General features: G+C 39.2%; 1 protein-coding gene across 1 annotated transcript in view; it reads right to left on the minus strand.

Moving 5' to 3' along the window:
* The window catches only part of PXDNL (peroxidasin like), a 423,364-nt gene that overhangs the window by 202,210 nt on the left and 198,422 nt on the right, over positions 1 to 22,732 (minus strand). The window contains exon 3 of the mRNA XM_042923424.1: positions 5,674 to 5,745. Coding sequence (XP_042779358.1) covers positions 5,674 to 5,745 — 72 coding nt within the window. The remainder of the gene's footprint in view (positions 1 to 5,673; positions 5,746 to 22,732) is intronic.

A 22,732-nucleotide genomic window follows, 5' to 3' on the forward strand; every position in this document is an offset into this window, starting at 1 on the left:
GTTGTGTCCCTCAAGTTCACACTATTAAAGGTGGTAATCACTTGCCCAAGAACTCATTGCTTGTAAATTGCCCAATATTTCCACAAGAATATCTTTTTTTTCTACCGGATGTAAAGGGAATGTGGTACACTCCAAGTAAATTCAGAGACTAGAGAGAGACGGAAAAGGCCAATGCTGGATATACAACTTCAAATGACATATTCAGCCAAAGATCTAAGAAGTTGAGTCTGTGCAGAGGGGGTAGCATTCAGTCATAGAAGTTCATGAGGACAGTGATGCCAAGGACCGGCCTAGAAGGAGAAAGAAGCTATAATTCAGAGAAGAAACTCTGGGAACCAAACCCAGAAACAAAATTATGGATTTGAATGTGGAATAAATTTCCTCTGTAAATAGTACCAAATAATGCTCAATATATCTCACATATGAGCAGATAGGCAACAGCTCCTACTCTATGGATAAGTTTTTAAAATGATTCAATGCTCATCAGTAATGAGATTATTATCACTTTGTAGATGCCAGGATGTTTCTGAAAAAATAAAATTTTATTTTGGAGTTTATCATTAGATGCATTCTAACTTGGTTAAGAATAATGAATACCAGGGTTGCTGTTCATAAGCGCTGCTGGTCTGCTACACCAAATAAAAGGAACATTTTGCTCTCAGTTTTTCAATGTAATTCAGCTAACCTTCAATGAACCAGTTTCCAAAGATATCCTCAAACAATCATGCTTTTTCTTGTGAATCTGAAAGCAAAATTCACCCTGAGATATTCAATTTGTTTTTGCCCAGGGGAATCAATGATACGTTTTGGACCAAAACACATTAGAATTTCAGAAGAGTTCAGAGATGCTTTTGTTTTAGGGAAAAATATGTGCTCTCCTTTGTGTTTGGCAGGGCAAAACTGCAACTCTGTGGTATATCTGGTCTAATAAAAATTAGTCTCCTAAATATACATGCACTATAACTACTTTATGTAATACAAACACTTGGAATCCTTGGGAAAAGGCACAAAGGAAATAACTGATGGATATACGTTATTGAAAAAGCTAACACGTTTAATGGTGTAATCTCCCTTTTCAAGAAATAATGAACTCAGCATAATTAAAAGTATTAATCAGTCAAATATCAGGCATTTATTGATCACCTTATATTCTCTTATTTAGTCAACAAATATTTCGTAAGCACTCACTCTGTTCTAGAGGCTGGGATATTTGGTATATAAGAGGATTATGGCCACTTGCCTTCACAGAATCCAGTGAGAAGTCAGAAGATAAGTATAAAAATGAGGGAAAAACATTAACAGTTATGGTATACCTGATAAATGAAATAAACAGGGCACTCTGATAGAGAAAAAAGGAGGAGAGGGTCAATTGACCTAGAGTGAGTCCTAGGGAGATGACATTAAAGCTGAGACAAGACAGGGGCCCCTGGGTGGCTCAGTCGGTTGAGCGTCCGACTTCAGCTCAGGTCACAATCTCGCGGTTCGTGAGTTTGGGCCCCACGTCGGGCTCTGTGCTGACAGCTCAGAGCCTGGAGCCTGCTTCCGATTCTGTGTCTCCCTCTCTCTCTGCCCCTCCCCTGCTCATGCTCTGTCTCTCTGTGTCTCAAAAATAAATCAAACATTAAAACAAACTTAAAAAAAAAATACCAAGCAGCTCAAGAACAGGGGTGCTGGGGGCACCTGAGGGGCTCAGTCGGTTAAGCATCTGACTCTTGATTTCGGCTCAAGACCGTGATCTCACAGTTCATGAGTTCAAGCCCTACATCGGGCTCTGTGCTGGCAGCGCAGAGCCTGCTTGAGATTCTCTCTTTTTCTCCCTCTCTCTCTGCCCCTCCCTGGCTCATGCTGTCTCTGTCTCTCTGAGAATAAATAAATACAAACGTAAAGAATAAGGGTGCTATTTACCCTTATTCTGAAAAGAGAGAAACAGACGTGTGCTAGCATAGAATTGTTTCCTAAGCTTTGTTATCAACTGAAGAGAAATACAGGCGAGACCCTGAGTCTCAACTGTGTGGCCGTGGAGACCTCAACACACAGACACACAGGGAGAGAAGGGGAAATAAACACCAAGTATAATTAAACGTCAAATTACACAGTATATCCTCTGAATGATCGAGCTGAAGACTCAGGGAATGGGGGCGCCTGGGTGGCTCAGTCAGTTAAGCATCCGACTTTGGCTCAGGTCATGATCTCTCGGTCTGTGAGTTCGAGCCCCACATCCGGCTCTGTGCTGACTGCTCAGAGCCTGGAGCCTGTTTCAGATTCTGTGTCTCTCTCTCTCTCTCTGACCCTCCCCCATTCATGCTCTGTCTCTCTCTGTCTCAAAAGTAAATAAACGTTCAAAAATATATATATTAAAAAAAAAAGACTCAGGGAATGGAGTCGAAAATAAAACCTAGGTGTGTGGAGGAGTGGGAATGTGTAAGGAAAGGATAAGTAGGAAAGGGGCCAGGGAAGGCTCCCAGGGCAGTGGCAAGAGAACGGGAGTATTCGTGGCACGGACCGAGACAAGAATGCGGATCCCCTGTGAGAACGGCAGACGTTGCCTCTCATCTGCCATAAAGTCACCAAACAAATCTACAACCACATTCCCTCTCCAGCTCCGCAGCCCCACTGAAGACCTACGTCCGGGCTGTCCTCATGCACGGCACTTCAGGCGACCTTGGCGTACCTTCCCACCGCTGAGGCTCTGCCTCAAGTGAACCTGCCCGTGCTCCCAGACTGGCCTCTCTCAAACCGCAGAACCCGTCACACCCATCCCCTAGAACTCTCCCCACGTCTCCTCATCAACAATACCACACAGTCTAGATTCCCGTCAAAGGTCTTTCCGGTCTGACCCCTTGGCTCCCAGTTAGCTCATTCCGTCCTTCCTCCTGCGCCCACTGCGCCAACCAACACGTGCCGTCTTAAAGCCAACATGGTCCTTGTGAATGCTGTTTGCATATTATTTTCCTCAACATTGTGATTAAGTGTTCTGGCAAAAGTGGGCAAGACAACAAAACTACAGTCTTAGAGCTGATGCCATAATGGCAATATCGACAGTTCTTAGCTTCGGTCGATGATTCAGTAATTCCTAAGCACCCCCTTATTTGAAGTCTAACCTGCCCATCACACTGGGAAGCAGAATTGGTCTTCCTCTGCTCTGGCACCATCTTACATGTGCCCATATTACAAAACCTATTGTCCCATAAGTACGTGTGTCTTTATCCCCCAAACACATATATAGGTATTACTCATGCCTTTTCATCTTTATACACTAGCACCCGGGTTCCTTCCCCACTGCCTACCCCAACATCTCCACAGACCACCGAATTAACGAACGCCGCCATTTTTCATAGGGTTTGTCAATCCTCTCTCCAAAGAGCTCAGGTATGCTCCCAGCATCTTCAATGGATCAGCTCACAGAATGACAGCAGACGGCCAGTGTAACCTTACAGTATTATTGACACCAAGTGGCAAAGTTGGGCCATCTTCAATTGCCTCAGACCCGACATTTTCTTCTAAACCTTACAATTCCATTTTCTTCTTATCCAGACAGGTGTGGTCTGCATCAAACTGATCTTGGAGCCCTATACAATCCCTACGAACTTCTCCGATTTGACAGGTAATCCTTACTTGGCAATGTTAGTGAAAACATGGAAAGATTTACTTCATTAGCCACATGAATCTATTCACAACCTACTGCATAAGGAAACTTTTATAAATTATCTCCTTTCCCAAACACACACCTTGCAGAAGATTTTTATCTTTCATTTAATGACTTGTATCTGGGTGCAACTGGGTGGCTCAGTCAAGTAAGCATCTGACTCTTGGTTTCAGGCTCGGGTCATGATCTCACGGTTCGTGAGTTCCAGCCCCGCGTCGGGCTCTATGCTGACAGCTAGGAGCCTGGAGCCTCTCCCTCTGCCCCCTCCCCTGTTTTCTCTCTCTCTTTCTCTGTCAAAAAACAACAAACATTAAAAAAAAAAAACTATTTCAATGAGTAGTATCTGAACTGGCCAGATAATTGATTGGACGTTTTGTGACATGCTTCCCTCGCACAGAGCAGATAATTGCACTTGGACATGTCATCGATCCAAGCCACAGCAATGTTGAAGGTTCATTTTATCCAAAATTAATTTCTTCCTAATAACTGTCGTTTCACTAGATTCTTTACTAAGTATTGCACTAGTGATGAAGTTTCTTCTAAGGCATTATTTACAGTATTATGAAGTTTTTATGGTTTTTATTAATTTGCTGTAGGGTGATACTGTTTTACATACCAGGGAGTAAAGAATTACAGAACCACAGGCCTGGAATGAAACACGAGGGGGTAAAGCTCCTTCACTTACAAGGACTGGCCACTCACGCCACCAGTCTAGAAGCTTGAAGGGTCCTTAGTAAGGTTTCCCACATGGAGATCAAAACGGACACGCTAGGCATGTCAGCAATTAGGACAGCAAATAGAATGGACTGATTCTAAGAAGGAGCCAGCAATTTAGGACTGAATGATTGAAAAAAAAAAAAAAAAAAAAGCTGGGGCACCCGGGTGGCTCGGTCAGTTAGGCATCCAACTCTTGACTTCAGCTCTGGCCACGATCTCATGGTTCATGTGTTCGAGCCCTGCGTCACACTCTGCGCTGACAGTGTGGGGCCAGCTTGGGATCCTCTTCTCTCTCTCCCTCGCTTTCTGCCCCTCCCCCACTGGTGCTCGCTCGCTCTCTCTCTCTCTCTCAAAATAAATAAATAAACTTAAAAAAGAAGGAAAAAAAGCTGGCCAAAGCCTTGCCTGTTAGGCTGGGGTATCTCAGCTGAACACAAAAGGCTGCAAGACTCCAGAGCTGATGTGTAGATATGAAATCTCGGGCTTCAGGAAGTTTCTGTGATCACTGCTGACATGAAAAGGGAGCTAAGGAGGTAGGATAGCGTATTCCCTTCTAGAAAGCAACCAACTTTTTATACAAAGTGCTTATAAGTGAATCCACAAATGGACATACTTGTGTAAAAATGTTAGCTACGTCTTTAAGATTCTTCAAAAAGAAAGTGTCGGCACTCACTCCTCGTTTAAACAAATGTCCTTCTAGTTCCTTCCTTCAGTTTTCCAGGTAAGCATGCCAGTCAGGATCTCCCAACTTTCAACTTACCAGCATGGTTTCTGAGTCAACATAGGAACTCGTTTGAAACAGTTTTATTCTCCTTTCCTTCTGATAAACAAAAGAGCACCGCAATTGTCAACGGTTGTATCTGTGAGCTAATTTTTCCAAAAATTGGTTCTCATCCAGGTTCATTAAAGTTCCTAACTGTCATGTGTTCACTGGCTTCAGAAGGTCTTGGATGGCTGAGTTGTTGATATAAAAAGCTTCTCTAGGATCTATGCAATTTTCATAAGTATTGATTAACTAGATTTGAATGTGAAAGTTGGACAAACTGTTTTGTTTTTATTTTTCGGCAACTTATAATTTTTGTGGCAGGGATGGGCGGGAATAAAAATGTGCACAAATACTCAACTGTGTTCAGATGAATAATCTGCTGAAAGCAACAACTGACTTCACTTAGAAATGTTCAAATGTGTTTTGTGTAAAGGTTGGCAGTGGTTTTCAAGAAGATGAAGAATTACTTCGCTTAAAGCAAACAAAAAGGCCACAAATAATCTATCAACACCGTAAGTTATTGTTGATGTTTCTTGCAACTTACAGATAAAGTAAATTTTCAAGTCCTTCAAAAGCATTTCTGGAAATCTTTCTGATTTGGTTGTTGTTCAGGAGACTGAAAAAACAAAAACAAACAAAGATCCCAAAATGAGAAACAGACTCTGCAAATATTATAATAGTTCTACTAGAAATAGTGCTTTACATAGTAGAAAAACATTTACTGACATGTTCATTAACTTTACAAATTTATAATTTTCTACTCAACAAAGCCTATGTTCAAATAGTAGTTTGTCATAAAAGCCTTCAAAAGTAATTTCTATTTATTAAATTACCCTAAAGTACCCCTAAAGGAGGACTATAAACCCTGGGATAAAAGGAAAATTATCAACAAAGACACAAAGACAGAGGAATATGTTTCTAAATAAACAGATGGAGAGTTATATACACTCAGGCTTAAGCACTTTACTTGGAAAAATAAATATCACAGCTCTTGGCCCACAGTGGACTCTCATTGTGTATTTGTTGAACTGTCAAACTGAGAGTCAATTACACCATAGGAAGTGAGGTTCTTATTATAGGACTATCAAATGGTCCAAAAATGACTTCTAAAAAATCCAGGGAGAAAAATAACAGGTGGCAAAAGTAAATTGGATTTGAACAGGAAAATCGGTTACAGAAAATCACCTCTCAGCCACTTTGAACACTTTGGAAAAGCAGTCGAGCAAATAAAAATTACAGATTGTTTTTCCTGCTAAATACACTTTAAATTTCTTTCGGATTTAAATTATTATGACATGTCTAAATGTACAGGGAATGTCTACTAATTGGATTGGCACACATTTTTCTGAATATCGTATAGCATTTAAATACTCCAAAGCTTCTAGTATCTACTGTCAGAGTAAAATGTCAAAAGATTCACTTTGAGTGTATTATAAAAATATTTGTTTCGTGCATTTTTTTTTTGTATGACTTATTAGGAAAACAGTGTTTTGGCCAATGGAGCAGGTGATGGTTTTAGTCATCATACACACGGAGACATCCCAGAGACCCCAAACGCGACTGTTTCTAACCTACTCACCCCATGATGCACAACTAAAGGTTCAGCCACACAGTTCCCCAAACAGCATTTGAAGCCACGATCTAATGCCCCACCTATGGTACCAAAGACACTCCTCGCCGCTTCTGCCTAGCATTCTGGCCACCAGGGAGGCAGAACAATCAGTCTACAGCATGCACTAGAGTTGATGTCATACAGAGATAATGTCCATTTTTATGGATAATTCTGAGCTTCAGTCAATGATCTAATCAACTTTATAGTTTACCATGTGTTCAAGAAATGTTTAAGCTGGCTGAAAGCAACATAGATAGTTGATATCTAGTTAATAGCAGTCACAAACATTGTCCTGAGAAAATTTGTCATTTACTGTCTCTGCATATTCTTAATCTAATGTATAAAATCCATTACTATACTTCCTTTAGAATCCCCAAACTGCCATCGTACATCTATTTTTACTTGAAGAATGACTATTCTGGGGGCGCCTGGGTGGCGCAGTCAGTTAAGCGTCCGACTTCAGCCAGGTCACGATCTCGCGGTCCGTGGGTTCCAGCCCCGCGTCAGGCTCTGGGCTGATGGCTCGGAGCCTGGAGCCTGTTTCTGATTGTGTGTCTCCCTCTCTCTCTGCCCCTCCCCCGTTCATGCTCTGTCTCTCTCTGTCCCAAAAATAAATAAAAAATGTTGAAAAAAAAAATTAAAAAATAAAAATAAAAAAAAAAAAGAATGACTATTCTGTCCCCACATTCTATTAGATACATGCACCAACACATGTAGAAAAAAGTATACGTATGTACGCACACATGCATAGATATATTTACATACATGTGTTTATATGCATATGTGTGCACGTAGATGCATATTTGAATATGTGTACGTGCACATGCATGCGTGGGTGTATATGTAGTCTGTGCATCTTCTATGTGATAGGTTTGTCTGTGTGCTACATGGTATGTGTGTGTAGAGAGTCTCAATCTCATCTGAAACACAGAATATAGGAAACTGACTAGTTTCTTAATTCTCCCCAGTGCCTAGTGCCTAGGAAAGAGTTGATCCACTTAATACAAAGGATGCCTTTAGTCATTAGTGCCTTTCAATACCACAACTGAAAAAGGAAAAAATACTACTTATCCTCATTCATCTTTCTTCAGTACATAAAAAGTGCTCAAAGCCTATATTTCTGCATATTCTTATGTAGTTAATCTAAATTTTGTTAAAAATAAAAAACATTCAATTTCTACAATTGCACTGAAGTTGTTTTTATTTCTTTAATGTTGCAATTCAATACGAGTGTTAATAATCTAAAGTATGAGATCAAGCAATTTAACTCATAGGTTTTCTTAGAAATGTTTTTATTGCTGACAGGAAACAAATCCATTAAAGTGGTTCACAGTTGAATGTGTTTTCCAATCATAAGTACATATAACTTGTTAAGGTTTATTCAAAGCAGTATGCTTTTCATCAAAATACCTTTGTTGTAATTTTAACGGATGGAACGTTTTCCTAACAATGTTCTGGTTAAATGATTATAGTCATTGTCATATATATTATTTTTTTAAATTTTTCATAAAGGAGCTGTACTCAAAATTTATGAGTAATTCTATGGACATTCAGGACATGAAACAATATCTAACATCCTTTCACAAAAAAATCAATGCATGCTTTAGAAAATGCGTGGTTATATTCTATATCCTAATATTGCCTATTTTGCCAGGGAGGGGGAAAAAGAGAAGCAAACAAAGCCCCCAAGAAAAATGTTACACTTTTATGAGGAAATAAAATAATTCCTGAAAACAGGACGTCTGCAATCCTGATGATCAGGACCTTGTGGGGAGAAAAACCAGCAACAGACTGACGGGTCGGTTTTATTAACCTTATCTTTCATTGTTGAAATGGTCTCCCACACACATACTCGGACATTTTGATGTGGAAATGGGATTCGGAGCTGATGGCCAAGAAAGAATTCTTGAGCCGTGTTTGGTACAAAAAGGTGGTCTTCTTCAAGCATAGGGGTAGGACCCGTGGGCAGAAAGAGCTGCACTGGGGTTGTGGCGGGTGAATGATGATATACCTTCAAGCTGGGAGGAGGTTAGGGATACCTCCCAGAGAAAGGTCACTCTGCCTGTTTCAAGGACTTGTCAAGGGGCTGTAAGTAGTAAGGAAATTTAATTTTTTCTTTTGCCTTTGTTTCCCACATCACACTTGATAAACAAACGCACACTGTGTGGGAGGAAATGTTTTGTTAAAAAGCAATTCGTAGCTATTGGAAAGATAAAAGATTTTGCATAGTTATGTATCCATCAATGTGGGGAGAAGCAAAATTGAGCTTTCTCCTGTGTCAAATGAAATTTCCATTCAAGGTAATGCCAAGAATTACTCTCAGAGTGAATATTATACCTACATTTAAGCACAAATAAAATAGGGGTTTTTTGGTAAGTGGTAATAACGTTAATCTGTTTCAGCTTTATAATTATGTTTACTTTTCATTTGGACACTCTCCAGAAATATGGTTCTGCTACCCTTAACACGGCAGGATTACCCTTAACACTGCATTTCTGTGCTCCCTGAAGTAAATAGTCTGACACTTTCAATGACTGTAACCCATGATTCCGTAGTTTACCAAGTAAGAGATTCTTGACCCAAATTAGTAATGACTATCTTTTGAAAATTTGCCACCACTAATACCACTAAAAATACTTGCATTATTATAAGCTCCATATAAATCATTTGCAGTTCAAATAGTTAAAAAAAAAAAAAAAGGCTAGGGGTAGGGGAGGAAAGGAAGAAAAAACTAGGCAGATTTAAAGAACACACTTCTACCATTGGATGTATCAACTCCTCAAGCATATTTCTCAAAGGAAAAGGTAGATTTACATGTGAAATCTCTCTGTGAGTGACAAATTCTTTCACAGATCCAAGGGATAAACTGTCCTCTCTATCTTTTGAAATTTTAAGCCTTCAAATCTAAATGTTCTGAAGTAAAAGAAAGATATAGATATTTTGAAAGTGCATACTGATGGTCATTTGATTCCTTTTCTGTAATGTAAATACATAGATCCTTTCTGTATTTCCACTTGGTTCTTTGTTGTTATTAATTTGCTAAGAACTCTTTGCATGTGGGGCACCTGGGTGGCGCAGTCGGTTAAGCGTCCGACTTCAGCCAGGTCACGATCTCACGGTCCGTGAGTTCGAGACCCGCGTCAGGCTCTGGGCTGATGGCTCGGAGCCTGGAGCCTGTTTCCGATTCTGTGTCTCCCTCTCTCTCTGCCCCTCCCCCGTTCATGCTCTGTCTCTCTCTGTCCCAAAAATAAATAAAAAACGTTGAAAAAAAAAAAAAAAAAGAACTCTTTGCATGTAAAAAATTTAAATTTTTGCTTATAACATGTCAGAAACAGTTTTTCAAAGATTATAGTTTGTACTTTCAGCTCTCTATTATTTACATCATACAGATTTATATGATTTATATTTATATTATAAATATATATTTATATTATTTATATCATAAGATTTAAAATGTTTCAAATTTTTATGTAATGAAATTTGTTAGTCATTTCTTTCATAGCTTTGGGATTTTGTGTCATGCTTAGGCTTCTCTGAATCTAAAATTGCATTAAAAGCTTATTTTTCCTTAAGCTATTATGGCTTTAATGCTTAAATATCTGACATATCTGTAATTAATTTTTTATTTTTTTCCAAATTACTTATGTATCGTCATTATTATTGACCTACATAGTCATATTTCCTCTGTGATTTGCAATGTTAATATAATCATATACATATCTTTGACATGAGCTGGGTCTATTTCTAGACACATTACGATAGGAATATTTCAAATGTTGTTTTCTGTTTTGTTTTCTATATAGGGTAGTTTCTACCCCTCTTCTTTTTAAAATAGTAATTTTAATGGTTATTTGTAGAGCCACCCCCCCACCCATCACCCACCCCAGCATACTTTATGAACATTCTTCAAATTAAAAAAAGAAAAATCCCCTGGATACTTTAATCAGCATTTAAATGTTACCATATTGATTTTACCTCTCTAAGAATGTGATTTGTCTTTCCACTTATCTAAACTATCTAAAAGAGGTATTCTCCTGTCAGTTGATTGTGGGTGTTTCCATTATACAATCATATCTTATGTTGACCATGATACTCTTGTCATCCTTCCATAATGATAACTCATGTCTCTCCTCTCTCTGACCTAATGTCATGGAATACCACCTCTTAGTGATATAAATAATGGTACCAAAGAACATTTTAGTCTTTCATCATAAAGAATTATGCCAGTTATAGACTAGAAATCTTAGAAGGGAGAAGAAAATTAAAAAAGAATTCACCAGTCAAGTGTAAACAAGGAAACAGGACACTGACAAAATACTGCCATTGTGCTCATATATTGTCTCACCACAAATAATTATTACAAGCAGTAACTAAAAATGTGACATTTTTAGACCTAGACCAAAACTAAAGAAAGGGTGCATTTTTAGTAATATAGCAGGCAGAGCAGAACGACTTTAAGAAACGTCTTACAAAATTACAGTAAAATGAGTGTATTATCCAATCTGTAAAATCCATTATTAATATTAAAAAAAATTGTCTATGCACTTAGATTTCTAAAAAGTTTTAGGCCTTAACGTTAGTGTAAGACATTAATTTTAAGCTTTTTTGAACATTCTAAATCTAAATGATTGGAATGCGCATATGCATTTAGTGCATATATACATACAGACAGACAATAGCTATTGTGTCCTCTTCCAACATACAGAGCTAATGTTTATTCCTCTGAGCTCACACAGCACTAGGAACATGTGATCTTCATGTCACCTATATTAGAACTATAATGCTACATAAATAACCTGTGCTAATTATAGAAAAAATAGACAACACAGACACATACAAAGAAAGTTAAAAACAAACAAACAAAAAGACACTACTCAGAAATAATTGCTAACTATAGTAAATCTCTCCCCAACTTTAGATAGAAGAATTCAGTGTTTGTAAATTCCCCAAGGTCAGATACCTAGTTCTTTTGTATGTTCTTTTTTTTTTTTTAATGTTTATTTATTTTTGAGACAGAGAGAAAGAGAGCAGGAGCAGGGGAGGGGCAGAGAGAGAAGGGGACAGAGGATCCTAAGCAGGCTCTACGCTGACAACCCTATGTGGGGCTCAAACTCATGAGCCATGAGATCATTACCTGAGAAAAAGTTGGACACTTAACAGACTGAGCCACCCAGCCACCCCTGTTTTTTCTATATTCTTGCATTATACCATATTAAATACAAACATTCCTTCTGGGATATGATTATGAAAGATATGATGACATATACTACATCAAAGACATTTCTCTCTTATGTGCATATAGTTAACAATATTAAATCTATTTTGGAGGAGGCAGGCTATGAAATTTGAAATTACCCAGCCGATAGGATAGATTTGCTGAAATGTAAAATAGGTCAGATTAGATACTCTTTTCCAATTTTCCTGGCCTCTCACCCAGGTTTGGCCATTTTATTCCAGTATTAAAAAGCGAATCCGAAGGCCAGGTGTACAGAATAATATAAATTTACTAAGTACCTTTTAAAATCCAACATCAGAGATAAGGCTCTTAAGTTATGAGTTTAATAATAAATAAAATTAATTTCTTAATGTTGAATAAAAGAAAAAGTAAGGTTAGATGCTCTTCTAAAAAAAAAAAAAAAGATGCCAAATGTTATATGACTGTGAATTGTGGTGTGATTGACTTCAGCAAACAAGGAAAATCACCTCTTGTTAAATTACTCACACGTGTGATGAGAACCTGACATGATCCTGCAGTACAGATCATTCTAGAATGTTACACCTAAAGAGACGTTAAAAGTTGTCTCATTTTGGGGCACCTGGGTGGCTCAGTCGGTTAAGCGTTGGACTTCAACTCATGTCCTGATCTCACGGTCCGTGAGTTCGAGCCCCGGGTCGGGCTCTGGGCTGATGGCTCAGAGCCTGGAGCCTGCTTCTGATTCCGTGTCTCCCTCTCTCTCTGCCCCTCCCCCACTCACATTCTCCCTCTCTCTCTGCCCCTCCCCCACTCGCATTCTGTCTCTCTCTGTCTCAAAAATAAATAAACGTTAAAAAAAAAAGTCTCATTTTTAATGTCTCTTTGTGTTGACTCTCACAACAGTGCAACTGATGAAATGTGAGTCTGTTTCTCATCACAGCATATTTTTAATGAAGTGAAAACGTGCCTATCAGAGATTGACAGTTAGCAACGTGATCACTCATATTCCAGCGGGGCTGAGAAACAGACGAAGCTTCACCCTCATGGTTCTTGCTTAGCTCAATGACAAAGACAAAACACGATAAATCTTCAGGGGTGAGCACCTGCCACATTAGAAACAATACTCTCTAACTATAGGGTATTTAAACCAAACTTTCAAAGGCAGAGTTTTCAGGGACATGAAATTAGCCTTAAACATCTACAGCAGGTTGGGGTGCCTGGGTGGCTCAGTTGGTGAAGCGTCTGACTTCGGCTCAGGTCATGATCTCACGGGTCGTGAGTTTGAGCCCCGCATCAGGTGCTGCTCTGACAAGCTCAGAGCCTGGAGCCTGCTTCGGATTCTGTGTCTCCCTCTCTCTCTGCCCCTAACCCACTCGAATTCTGTCTCTGTCTCTCTCAAAAATAAATAAACATTAAAAATTAAAAAAAAAAAAAAAAACCAAACATCTACAGCAGGATGCCCAATAGAAACACGATGTGAGCAACAAAGGCAAGTGACATATATAATTTCTAATTTTCTAGTAGCTACATTTTTTAAAAAGTAAAAAGAGGGGTGTCTGGGTGGCTCAGTTGGTTGAGCCTCCAACTTCGGCTCAGGTCATGATCTCACAGCTCGTGAGTCAGAGCCCCGCATCAGGCTCTGTGCGGACAGCTCAGAGCCAGGAGCCTGCTTCGGATTCTGTGTCTCCCTCTCTCTCTGCCCCTAACCCACTTGCATTCTGTCTCTGTCTCTCTCTTTTAGACTCTTTTAGTCTCTTTTAGACTCTTATTTTCAGATGTTTTGCCACCCAAACATGTTTCATACTTAAAGTACATCTCATGTGGGATGAGCCACGTATCAAGCCACATAGATGGCTCCCTCCATAGGCTACTGCATTGAAAGGCACGGTTACTTTTCTCACATTTCCCACAACCTCCCAAAAACCTCTTTTCTTTTAATGTTTATTTATTTTTGAAAGAGAGAGGCACAGAGCGTGAGTGAGGAAGGGGCAGAGAGAGGGAGACACAGAATCCGAAGCAGGCTCCAGGCTCTGAGCTGTCAGCAAAGAGCCTGACACGGGGCTCAGACCCATGAACCATGAGATCATGACCTGAGCCAAAGTCAGACATTTACCCGACTGAGCCACCCAGGTCCCCCCCAAAACCTTTATTAACTAAAAAGTGCCTTGTATCCCAGAAAGAACTTGCCTCTCCGCCTCATACAATTTTCTAAAGCTTATGTGCTTGGGATATTTTCCTTCTGATAAGCTAACATGCTTAGATATATTGTGGAATACAGTTTGACCCATATATTTAGGCACTTTAGAGACAAATATTTTATTAAATGTCAAGCTCCAACATCCCACAGGCCATTCGGTATAGTGGTAGACCCGAGAAGTGAAAGCAGCCGGAAGAACTTTCCTATGCCCTCAGATGACAGTCCAAGGCATTCCAGCCACGGAACACTGCAGGCCATCTTCGAGAGTTAATTTGCACTAATAGTCATAATTAATATCATCTCATTTTCTTTGTCAACCTCAGGAAGCTGCAATCCCTAATGGTCATAACAAAGGTGATATGAAGTCGACTTATTTTTGGCTGTTGGGCTGCCCGTTATCACCATGACTCTCAACCAATTCTCTACCCTTACAACAAGTAATCAATGGTGGCTTGTTGAAATTATTGGGAAGCCACTATACTATCAGGAGAAATGTCTCCCCTACCCACCAATACTGCTCAGCACAATAAGAAAGCAGATGGATGCTGTGACCACTTTCATTGACCTCTGGGCTTCCTTTTTAATCATTATGCCACAAAGAATTAATAAGGTGAAGAAAAAGAGAAAATAAATTTAATTTAGTGAGGCAAAAGGAAAGATTTCTTTCATTTCCTGCTTTGAACCTTATTTTCAGTGAGTCTTGAAGGTAGAAATACTCAAATTGATGAGATCCTCTCTCAAATCACTTAACCCAGACCCCCAGCCCTCTGCCAATTCTACGAAGATTAACCTGAAAACTCTCAAGATTCCATTGTGTTAGCTATGACTTCTTATAAAGTCATTTCTAAAGCTTTTATGACTCTCTAAGGATAAATGACAGCTTTACAAGAGAGACTCTAGGGCACTGCAAGAAGCACTATTTAATAAAAACATTATGTGTTCTAATCTTCAATAAATCTTTTGAGTGCTGAGTATTTTGGAGTTTGAATTTGTCCATCTGTAAAATTTTTTTAAATAAATCATCATAATAACACTGAGCGGGATACCCCACAATTGACTTGGGATTGAAATAAGATAATAATATATATGGAAATAGAAAATGAGAGGGACGTCGGGTTGGTTATTTATAGAGTGTGAGGATGACAGTAGGGACAGGGTGGTAAAGAATGACCTGGAAATAAAGGCTTCTCTTTGGAAAGACACCTCCGGAAATCCAATGGAATATAGTGTTCCCAAGACCGGGGTCTTCAACATTAGCTGTGTTGATAATTGAAGCTGGATAACTCTGTGTTGGGAGATGTGATGTCCTGTGGATTACAGGATGGTTAGTAGCACCCCTGGGCTCTATCCTCTAGATGCTGGAGCATCCCCTCTGCCAGTTGCAACAAATATCCCCTGTGGAAAGAAACCATGCTCAGCTAAGACTCACTGTCTGAGTCTGAGGCCTCAAGAAGGATCCCAGCAACGGTCTCCAGTTTCCCAGCCTCAATTTTCATGTACAAGGGAATGATATACAGTAGTCACAAAACCTATTTTGGTGTTGTGGCAGCCTACCATCTCACTTCCTACAGGTTAAATGTTATGGCTGATCAAAGTATGAGAAGAAGGAGAGGAGAAAAGTAGACAGAATCTAGAGGTGGGAAGCAGGAAGCTAAGGTGAATTGAGGTAACGGACAAACATAGTGATAGTGGTGAAGAGAAGTGGTAGGAGACAGGAAACAAAGGTGAGACAAATCACAAACAGACTAATTAAGGTATAAGGATGAATCCAAGAGCAAGAATAGCATAGGCAAAAATGAGAGAAACCAGCAATCTTTAAAGGGAAACGAAGAACAAGAGTGTTTGTGTGCTGTTTCCAGGAGAACTTCTGGAGAGCTAGCTGTTCACTACTTTAAACATTCTTTATTTCAGCTTGTTCCTCGGGGGGTTGAGGGAAGCTCCCAAAATCTTAAATGTATGGAGAAGCTTCTGACATCACCAGGTAACAACCATCATACCTGGACAACTGCCCAGGAGCTGCCTCCCTTAAAACCATAGGAATTCTCTGCCTTCCTGTCCTGTGTGTGTGATGTTCTCAAAGCCCCATTTTTCATGAATCTGTTACTCTGTGCCTGGTTAGACTAAAAAACAAGGTCACATGTTATTGACTTCCTTCAATAACTGCTCAATTTTTTCAACACTGAGTTCTAGCCTTGAGGAATGGGTCTAATACTTTAAATTTAATCAAAGAAAAAACAAAAAGAGCCCATGGTTTTGGGCAAAGGTTTATCTCCTTGAGATAGCCTTCCTAAACACAAATTATGCCTTTTGGTTCCTATAAGAAGAGATATCCCACCTTAACCACCCTGCTCTGCTCTCCTCAATTGCTGGTCACCAATTAAGACCATGACTCTCGTGCAGTTTGGGATTAATGGCACTTGGATCCCACCTTGGATTTAAGTTTCCAACCCATCATTAGCATGGCACACAACTCTGGACCTAGCTGGGATACATTCTCAATAAATTAGTGTAAAATTGCTTTTGATAATAGTATAAAAAGTATACATAAATAAAACGTTGAAATATGGTGGTAAGCCTCATCTTGTCCCACAAACACAACCAGATAGCTATCAAATCATCCTAAGTACCCTGGAAACTGACCTAAAGACTGACAGACCAAACTCCACAACCAAAGGGAAAGAAGAAGAAGAAGAAGAAGAAGAAGAAGAAGAAGAAGAAGGCAGAAAGTGTAGACACGGCTTAGGAGAGAAAAGAGTTATGTGTGTTGTAGAGGGAGGGGAGTCATGGTCATGGAGAAGGATGAGAGAGAAAGGAACACACAGTGAAACACACAAGAAGAATATTTCTACAAAGCCATGGGCTTGAAAAATGAGAAAGGCCAAATTTCATTAATTCTTCTACTAGCAGAGCTTAAAGCCAGGGGTTGTAAACATCAGCAAGGTTGGCTGAGATAGAACATGAAGGGTGCTGTACCGTTTCTGGAGAGAATACAGGCAAACAACACAGGGGCAGAGAGCATGGAAATAGCAATGTGAAAAATGCCTGGGGCACACAGTGGAGAGATTATTCACTCTTCTTGGAGCATGTTCCTGAGAGGCAGCATTCGTGGAGACACCTTTCCCATAAAAAGCTGACTGGTGCCATTTACGTCCTCTGCTCTTCAGCGTAAAAACAGATCCGCCTGTGAGAAGCACAGAGCTCACACCGGCTACCTAATGTGCTCGCACTGAACCTCATCCCTGGTGCCCTGGAGTCACTGTCTATCTCAGTCAAGTTTGCCTGAGTCCCAGTGCAGCAGGCCTCTACCCACACCACATCTCCTGACCAGAGAGCTCTAGAGGGCCCAGTTCTCATGGAAGTGGTGTCAGGTCTCATTTCACAAGCACACCAGAGCATACCTACTTAAAACCTGCCACGTTCAGCCTAGGGACTAAACAATGCCCACAGCAGAAAAAGGGAGCCTCTGCAGATAACTGGCCTGAAGGACAAAGTAGCCAGAACACAACAGCAGAGCACATGCACCACACACTGGAGACACTCCCTGAAGTGTCAGGCTCTGGTCACTATATGATCTCGTCTTCATTAGACAATTACTTACTTTCAGGAGCAGGAGACATAACGGGCTTTTCTAACACAAAGAAGAAGGCAGAGACTTAGACACCATGTCAAGAGGGAGGAATTTACACCAAATGAAAGAACAAGATACGACCCAAGCCCGAGATCTTTGTGAAATAGTTGTAAGTAACGTGCCTGATGGGAAATTTAAAGCAACAATCATAAGGATACTCACTGAGCTTGAGAAAAGAAGACATCAATGAGATCCTTACCACAAAGTTAAAGAATCACAACTGAATCAATAAGAAATGAAGAATGCAATAAATGAGATTGGAAACAGTCTTGATGCAAGCAACAGCAGGCTGGAAGAAGCAGAAGAATGAATTAAGACCTTAAAGACAAAATATAGAAATAATGAAGCTGAACAAAAGAGAAAAAGAACAATTATGCAACACAAGAATAGACTTAGGGAACTCAGTGACTCCATCAAACATAATATAATTCATATTATAGAACTCCAAGAAGAAGAGAGAGAAAAGGGGGCAGAAAATTTATTTCAAGAAATAATAGCAGAAAACGTTCTTAATCTGGGGAAGGACACAGACATCCAGATCTAGGAGACACACAACTACTCTCACCAAAATCAACAAAAGCAGGCCAACACCAAGACCTATCGTAATTACTTTTGCAAAATACAGTGATAAAGAAAAAATCCTAAAAGCAGCAAGACAAAAGAAGTCTTTAACTTACAAGGGAAAACCCATAAGGGGAGCTGGAGATTTCACAAAAGAAACTTGACAAGCCAGAGGGAGTGGCATGATATATTCAAAGTGCTGAATGGAAAAAATCTGCAGCCAAGAATACCCTATCTGGCAAAGCTGTCATTCAGAATAGGATGAGAGACAAAGAGCTTCCCAGACAAACAAAAACTAAAGGAATTCATGACTACTAAACCAGCTCTGCAAGAAATATTAAAGGGGACTCCTTGAGGTCATAGGAGAGACCAAAACTGACAAAGACAAGAAAGGATCAGAGACAATCTCCAAAACAAGGACAAAACAAGTAATAAAATGGCAATAAATACATATCTATCAATAATGACTTTGAGTGTAAGTGGATTAACACTCCAATCAAAAGATATAGGGTGTCAGAATGGATAAAAAAAAACAAGACCCTTCTATATGCAGCCTACAAGAGACTCATTTTAGACCTAAAGATGCCTGTTGATTGAAAGTGAAGGGGTAGAGAAACATTTATCACACAAATGGATGTCAAAAGAAAGTCAGAGTACCAATACTTAGAGTGGAAAAACTAGACTTTAAAACAAAGACTAAAAAGAGACAAACAAGGGAACAGTACAATCATAAAGGGCTCAATCCAACAGTAAGATATAACAATTGCAAATATTTGTGAACCTAACATGGGAGTACCCAAATATGTAAAACTGTTAATAATGCACATAAAGGAACTAATTGATAATAACACAATGACAGTATGGGACCTTAACACCCTACTTACGCTAAGGGGCAGATCACCTAAGCAGAAAAATCAAGGAGGAAACAATGGCTATGAATGACACACTGGACCAGGTGGACTTAACAGACATATTCAGAGCATTCCAGCCTAAAACAGCAGAATACACACTTATTTAAAGTGCACATTGAACATTCTCCATAATTGATCACATATTAGTTCACAAAACACGCTACAACAAATAGAAAAAGATGGAAATCATACCATGTACCTTTTCTGACCACAATGCTATGAAACTAGATGTCAACCACAAGAAAAAATTTGGAAAGACCACAAATATAAGGAGGTTATGTTACTAAACAATGAATAGGTCAACCAGGAAATAAAAAAAAAAAAAAGAAAAATACATGGAAGCAAATGAAAATGAAAACACAATAGTTCAAAACCTTTGAGATGCAGCAAAAGTGATTCTAAGATTGAAGTTTATACCAAGAGAGGCCTACTTTAAGAAGCAAGAAAAAACCTAACCTTACACAAAAAAGAGCTAGAAGAAGAACAACAAATAAAGCTTAAAGCCAGCAGAAGGAGGTAAATAATAAAGATTAGAGCAGAAATAAATGATATAGAAACCAAAAATAAATAAGTAAATAGAACAGAGCAATAAAACCAGGAACTGTTTCTTTTAAAAAAATTTAAAAAAAATGAATAAATTGATAAACCCCTTGCCAGACTTATCAAAAAGACAAGAGAAAGGACCCAAGTAAACAAAATTACAAATGAGAGGAGGAAAAAACAACCAACACCACAGAAATACAAAAATTACAAGAGAACATTGTGAAAAACTAAATGCCAACAAATTGGACAACCTAGAAGAACTGGATAAATTCCCAGAAACTTATAAACTACCAAAACTGAAAAAGGAAGAAATAGAAAATGTGAACATCCTGGTAATCAGCAAAAAAAAAAATCAAATCAGTAATCAAAATATTCCCTTTGTTCATTTGTTTTGTTTCTTAAAATCCCCATATAAGTGAAATCAGTTGGTGTTGTCTTTCTCTGACTTATTTCACTTAGCATTATCCTCCTAGCTCCATCCATGTCGTTGCAAATGGCAAGATTTCATTCTTTTGAATGGCTAAGTAATATTCCATTGTATTGGAATTTTATCCATTTAATCTGCCATTACTTCTTTATCCAGAGCTGGTGGATACTTGGGCAAGTTCCATAATTTGGCTATCGTAGATAATGCTGCTATAAACAGGGTTTTTTTTACATGCTTTTTATCTGTAGAATGCTGTACAATTGACACTCTTTAAATTCTGGGGTAGGCCATAGGTTTGAATTAGCATTTTTGTACTCTTTGGGTAAATACCTAGTAGTGCACTTGCTGGGTTGCAGGGTAGTTCTATTTTTCACTTTCTGAGGAACATGCATACTGTTTTCCAGAGTGGCTGCACCAGTTTGAATTCCCATCAACAATGCAAGAGGGTTGCCCTTTCTCCACATCTTCGCCAGCAGCGGTTGTTTCTTGGGTTGTTGATTTTAGCCATTCCGGCAGGTGTGAAGTGGTGTCTCATTGTGGTTTTGATTTGTCCTTCCCTGTTGATGAGTGACGGGGAGCATCTTTTCATGTGTCTGCTGATCATCAGTATGTCTGCTTCAGAAAAATGTCTATTCATGCCTTCTGCCCATTTTTAAATTAGATTACACATTTTTTGAGCGTTGACTTTTATAAATTCTTTATGTAGTTTGGATACTAACCCTTTATCAGATATGTCATTTGCAAATATCTCCCCGCATTCTGTAGGTTGCCTTTTGGTTTTGTTTTTATTTCCTTCACTGTGCAGAAGCTTTTTATTTCAATGAAGTCCCAATAGTTTACTTTTTTGCTTCCCTTGCCTCAGGAGATGTATCTAGAAAGAAGTCGCTACTGCCAATGTCAAAGAAGTTCCTGCCTGTGTTCTCCTCTAGGAGTTTAATAGTTTTCTGTCCCACATTTAGGATGGAATGTGACAATAGGAAGACTTCTTTTATCTTGTTCGTTTAGAATGGAGGGAGGTAGAGCAAGACAGTGAAAGGAGGCTGGAGTAGTTTCTGTTTGCCCTTGGGATCCATTTCTAGCCATTTTCCACCTGGCCCTGTGCTGACCTACAGGAACTAAAACTAGAAAACAACGGCTCCTTTGCCCTTGGACTTCCAGTTAGCTTCAGCCAACGCAGAAGCAGCAGCAAGATCCCGAAGGGAGGAAGGAGAACAAAATGACAGTATCTACTCCCCAGCTTCCTACCTACAGATTTGCAGAGGACTGCCAGCCTCCATCTTAAGGCCACAATTCTGTTAAATGCCTCTCTCCACACAGCTCTCTGTATGTCTGGATCTATGTCTGATATTTGTTCTCTCCTGTTACCCTTCAGGCGGGATGAAGTCACGGGATAAGGCTAAGCATAGGGTGCTGCATTTTTTCTGTGTATTTTTCTATACCATCCCCAAACCTTTGTAACAGTCCCTGAACTAAACTCTCTTCAGAATGCCCAATTTGTGTATACCATTGTTTCCTGTCAGATGCTGCCTAATACAGAGGATTATTGCCATGATCCAAGGAAGACTTGCCAAAAACCTAAATTAAAGCTGAGGAGAGAAAAATGGACTGAAGGATTAGAGATCAAATCATGGTTAATAAGCTACTGAGTATGGAGGCATAAATGAATATCAAAGGCTACTCCCAAATTTCAAATCTGGATTACCAGAACAATGGCATCATCACTTACCAAGAAGGAAAATATGGCCAGGGGGATATAGAGATGTTGAGTCAGGGTTGGTCATGGCTTAAGTCTGGGAGAGACTATAATTGAGGTGCCTAAATGCACCAAAGTATAAATCCATTGGTTGGGTCTCTGTTGGGCTAGAAACTAAACTAAATTCTTCCTAGAAAAAAAATACACCCATGTATATATTTGTATCCATATCTGTATTTATATCTGTGTATGTATATGTATATACATGGATGTGTATACACACACATGCACAAATGAAAGGAACCAAAGAGGGTCTGAGAAGTGTCAGGAGGTTGCACTATTCACAGAAAACCCCAGGGAAGTTTGAGAAAATAAATCAAAAGCATAATTCACCAATTTGACAGTTTGCGCAAAGGCTACCCCAATCTTCCCTAACCCCTTTAAACTGAATAAATGCATATGAAATTTAAAAGCAATATAATTTTATTGACCCATTTCTTGAAACCATATGACATTTGGACATTTTAATTTGCAAAAGATGAGTAGGAGATACCCAAAAGATAGCACAAACAGAGCATATAAATGTTCTATCTAATCTATTGTAATTAACTTCAAAATTAGAATTGCATTCTTCAAGTATGATGCTTTTCTACTAAGTGCCACAATTTTCTTGTTTCTCTTGATGCCATTGGAAACAGCAATACAAACAGAATGCTGGATTTTCATTTCAGCGTGTGTATGTGCCATGTAGTGGCTGGGAAACTTAAAAGATAATGACTTCTGGATCCGTCAGCACTAAATGGAAATATACCAAGAGTTAGCAAGACAATGTTCTCA

This window comes from Panthera leo, chromosome F2 (genome assembly GCF_018350215.1).
Source record: "Panthera leo isolate Ple1 chromosome F2, P.leo_Ple1_pat1.1, whole genome shotgun sequence".
NCBI classification, from domain to species: Eukaryota; Metazoa; Chordata; class Mammalia; order Carnivora; family Felidae; genus Panthera; species Panthera leo.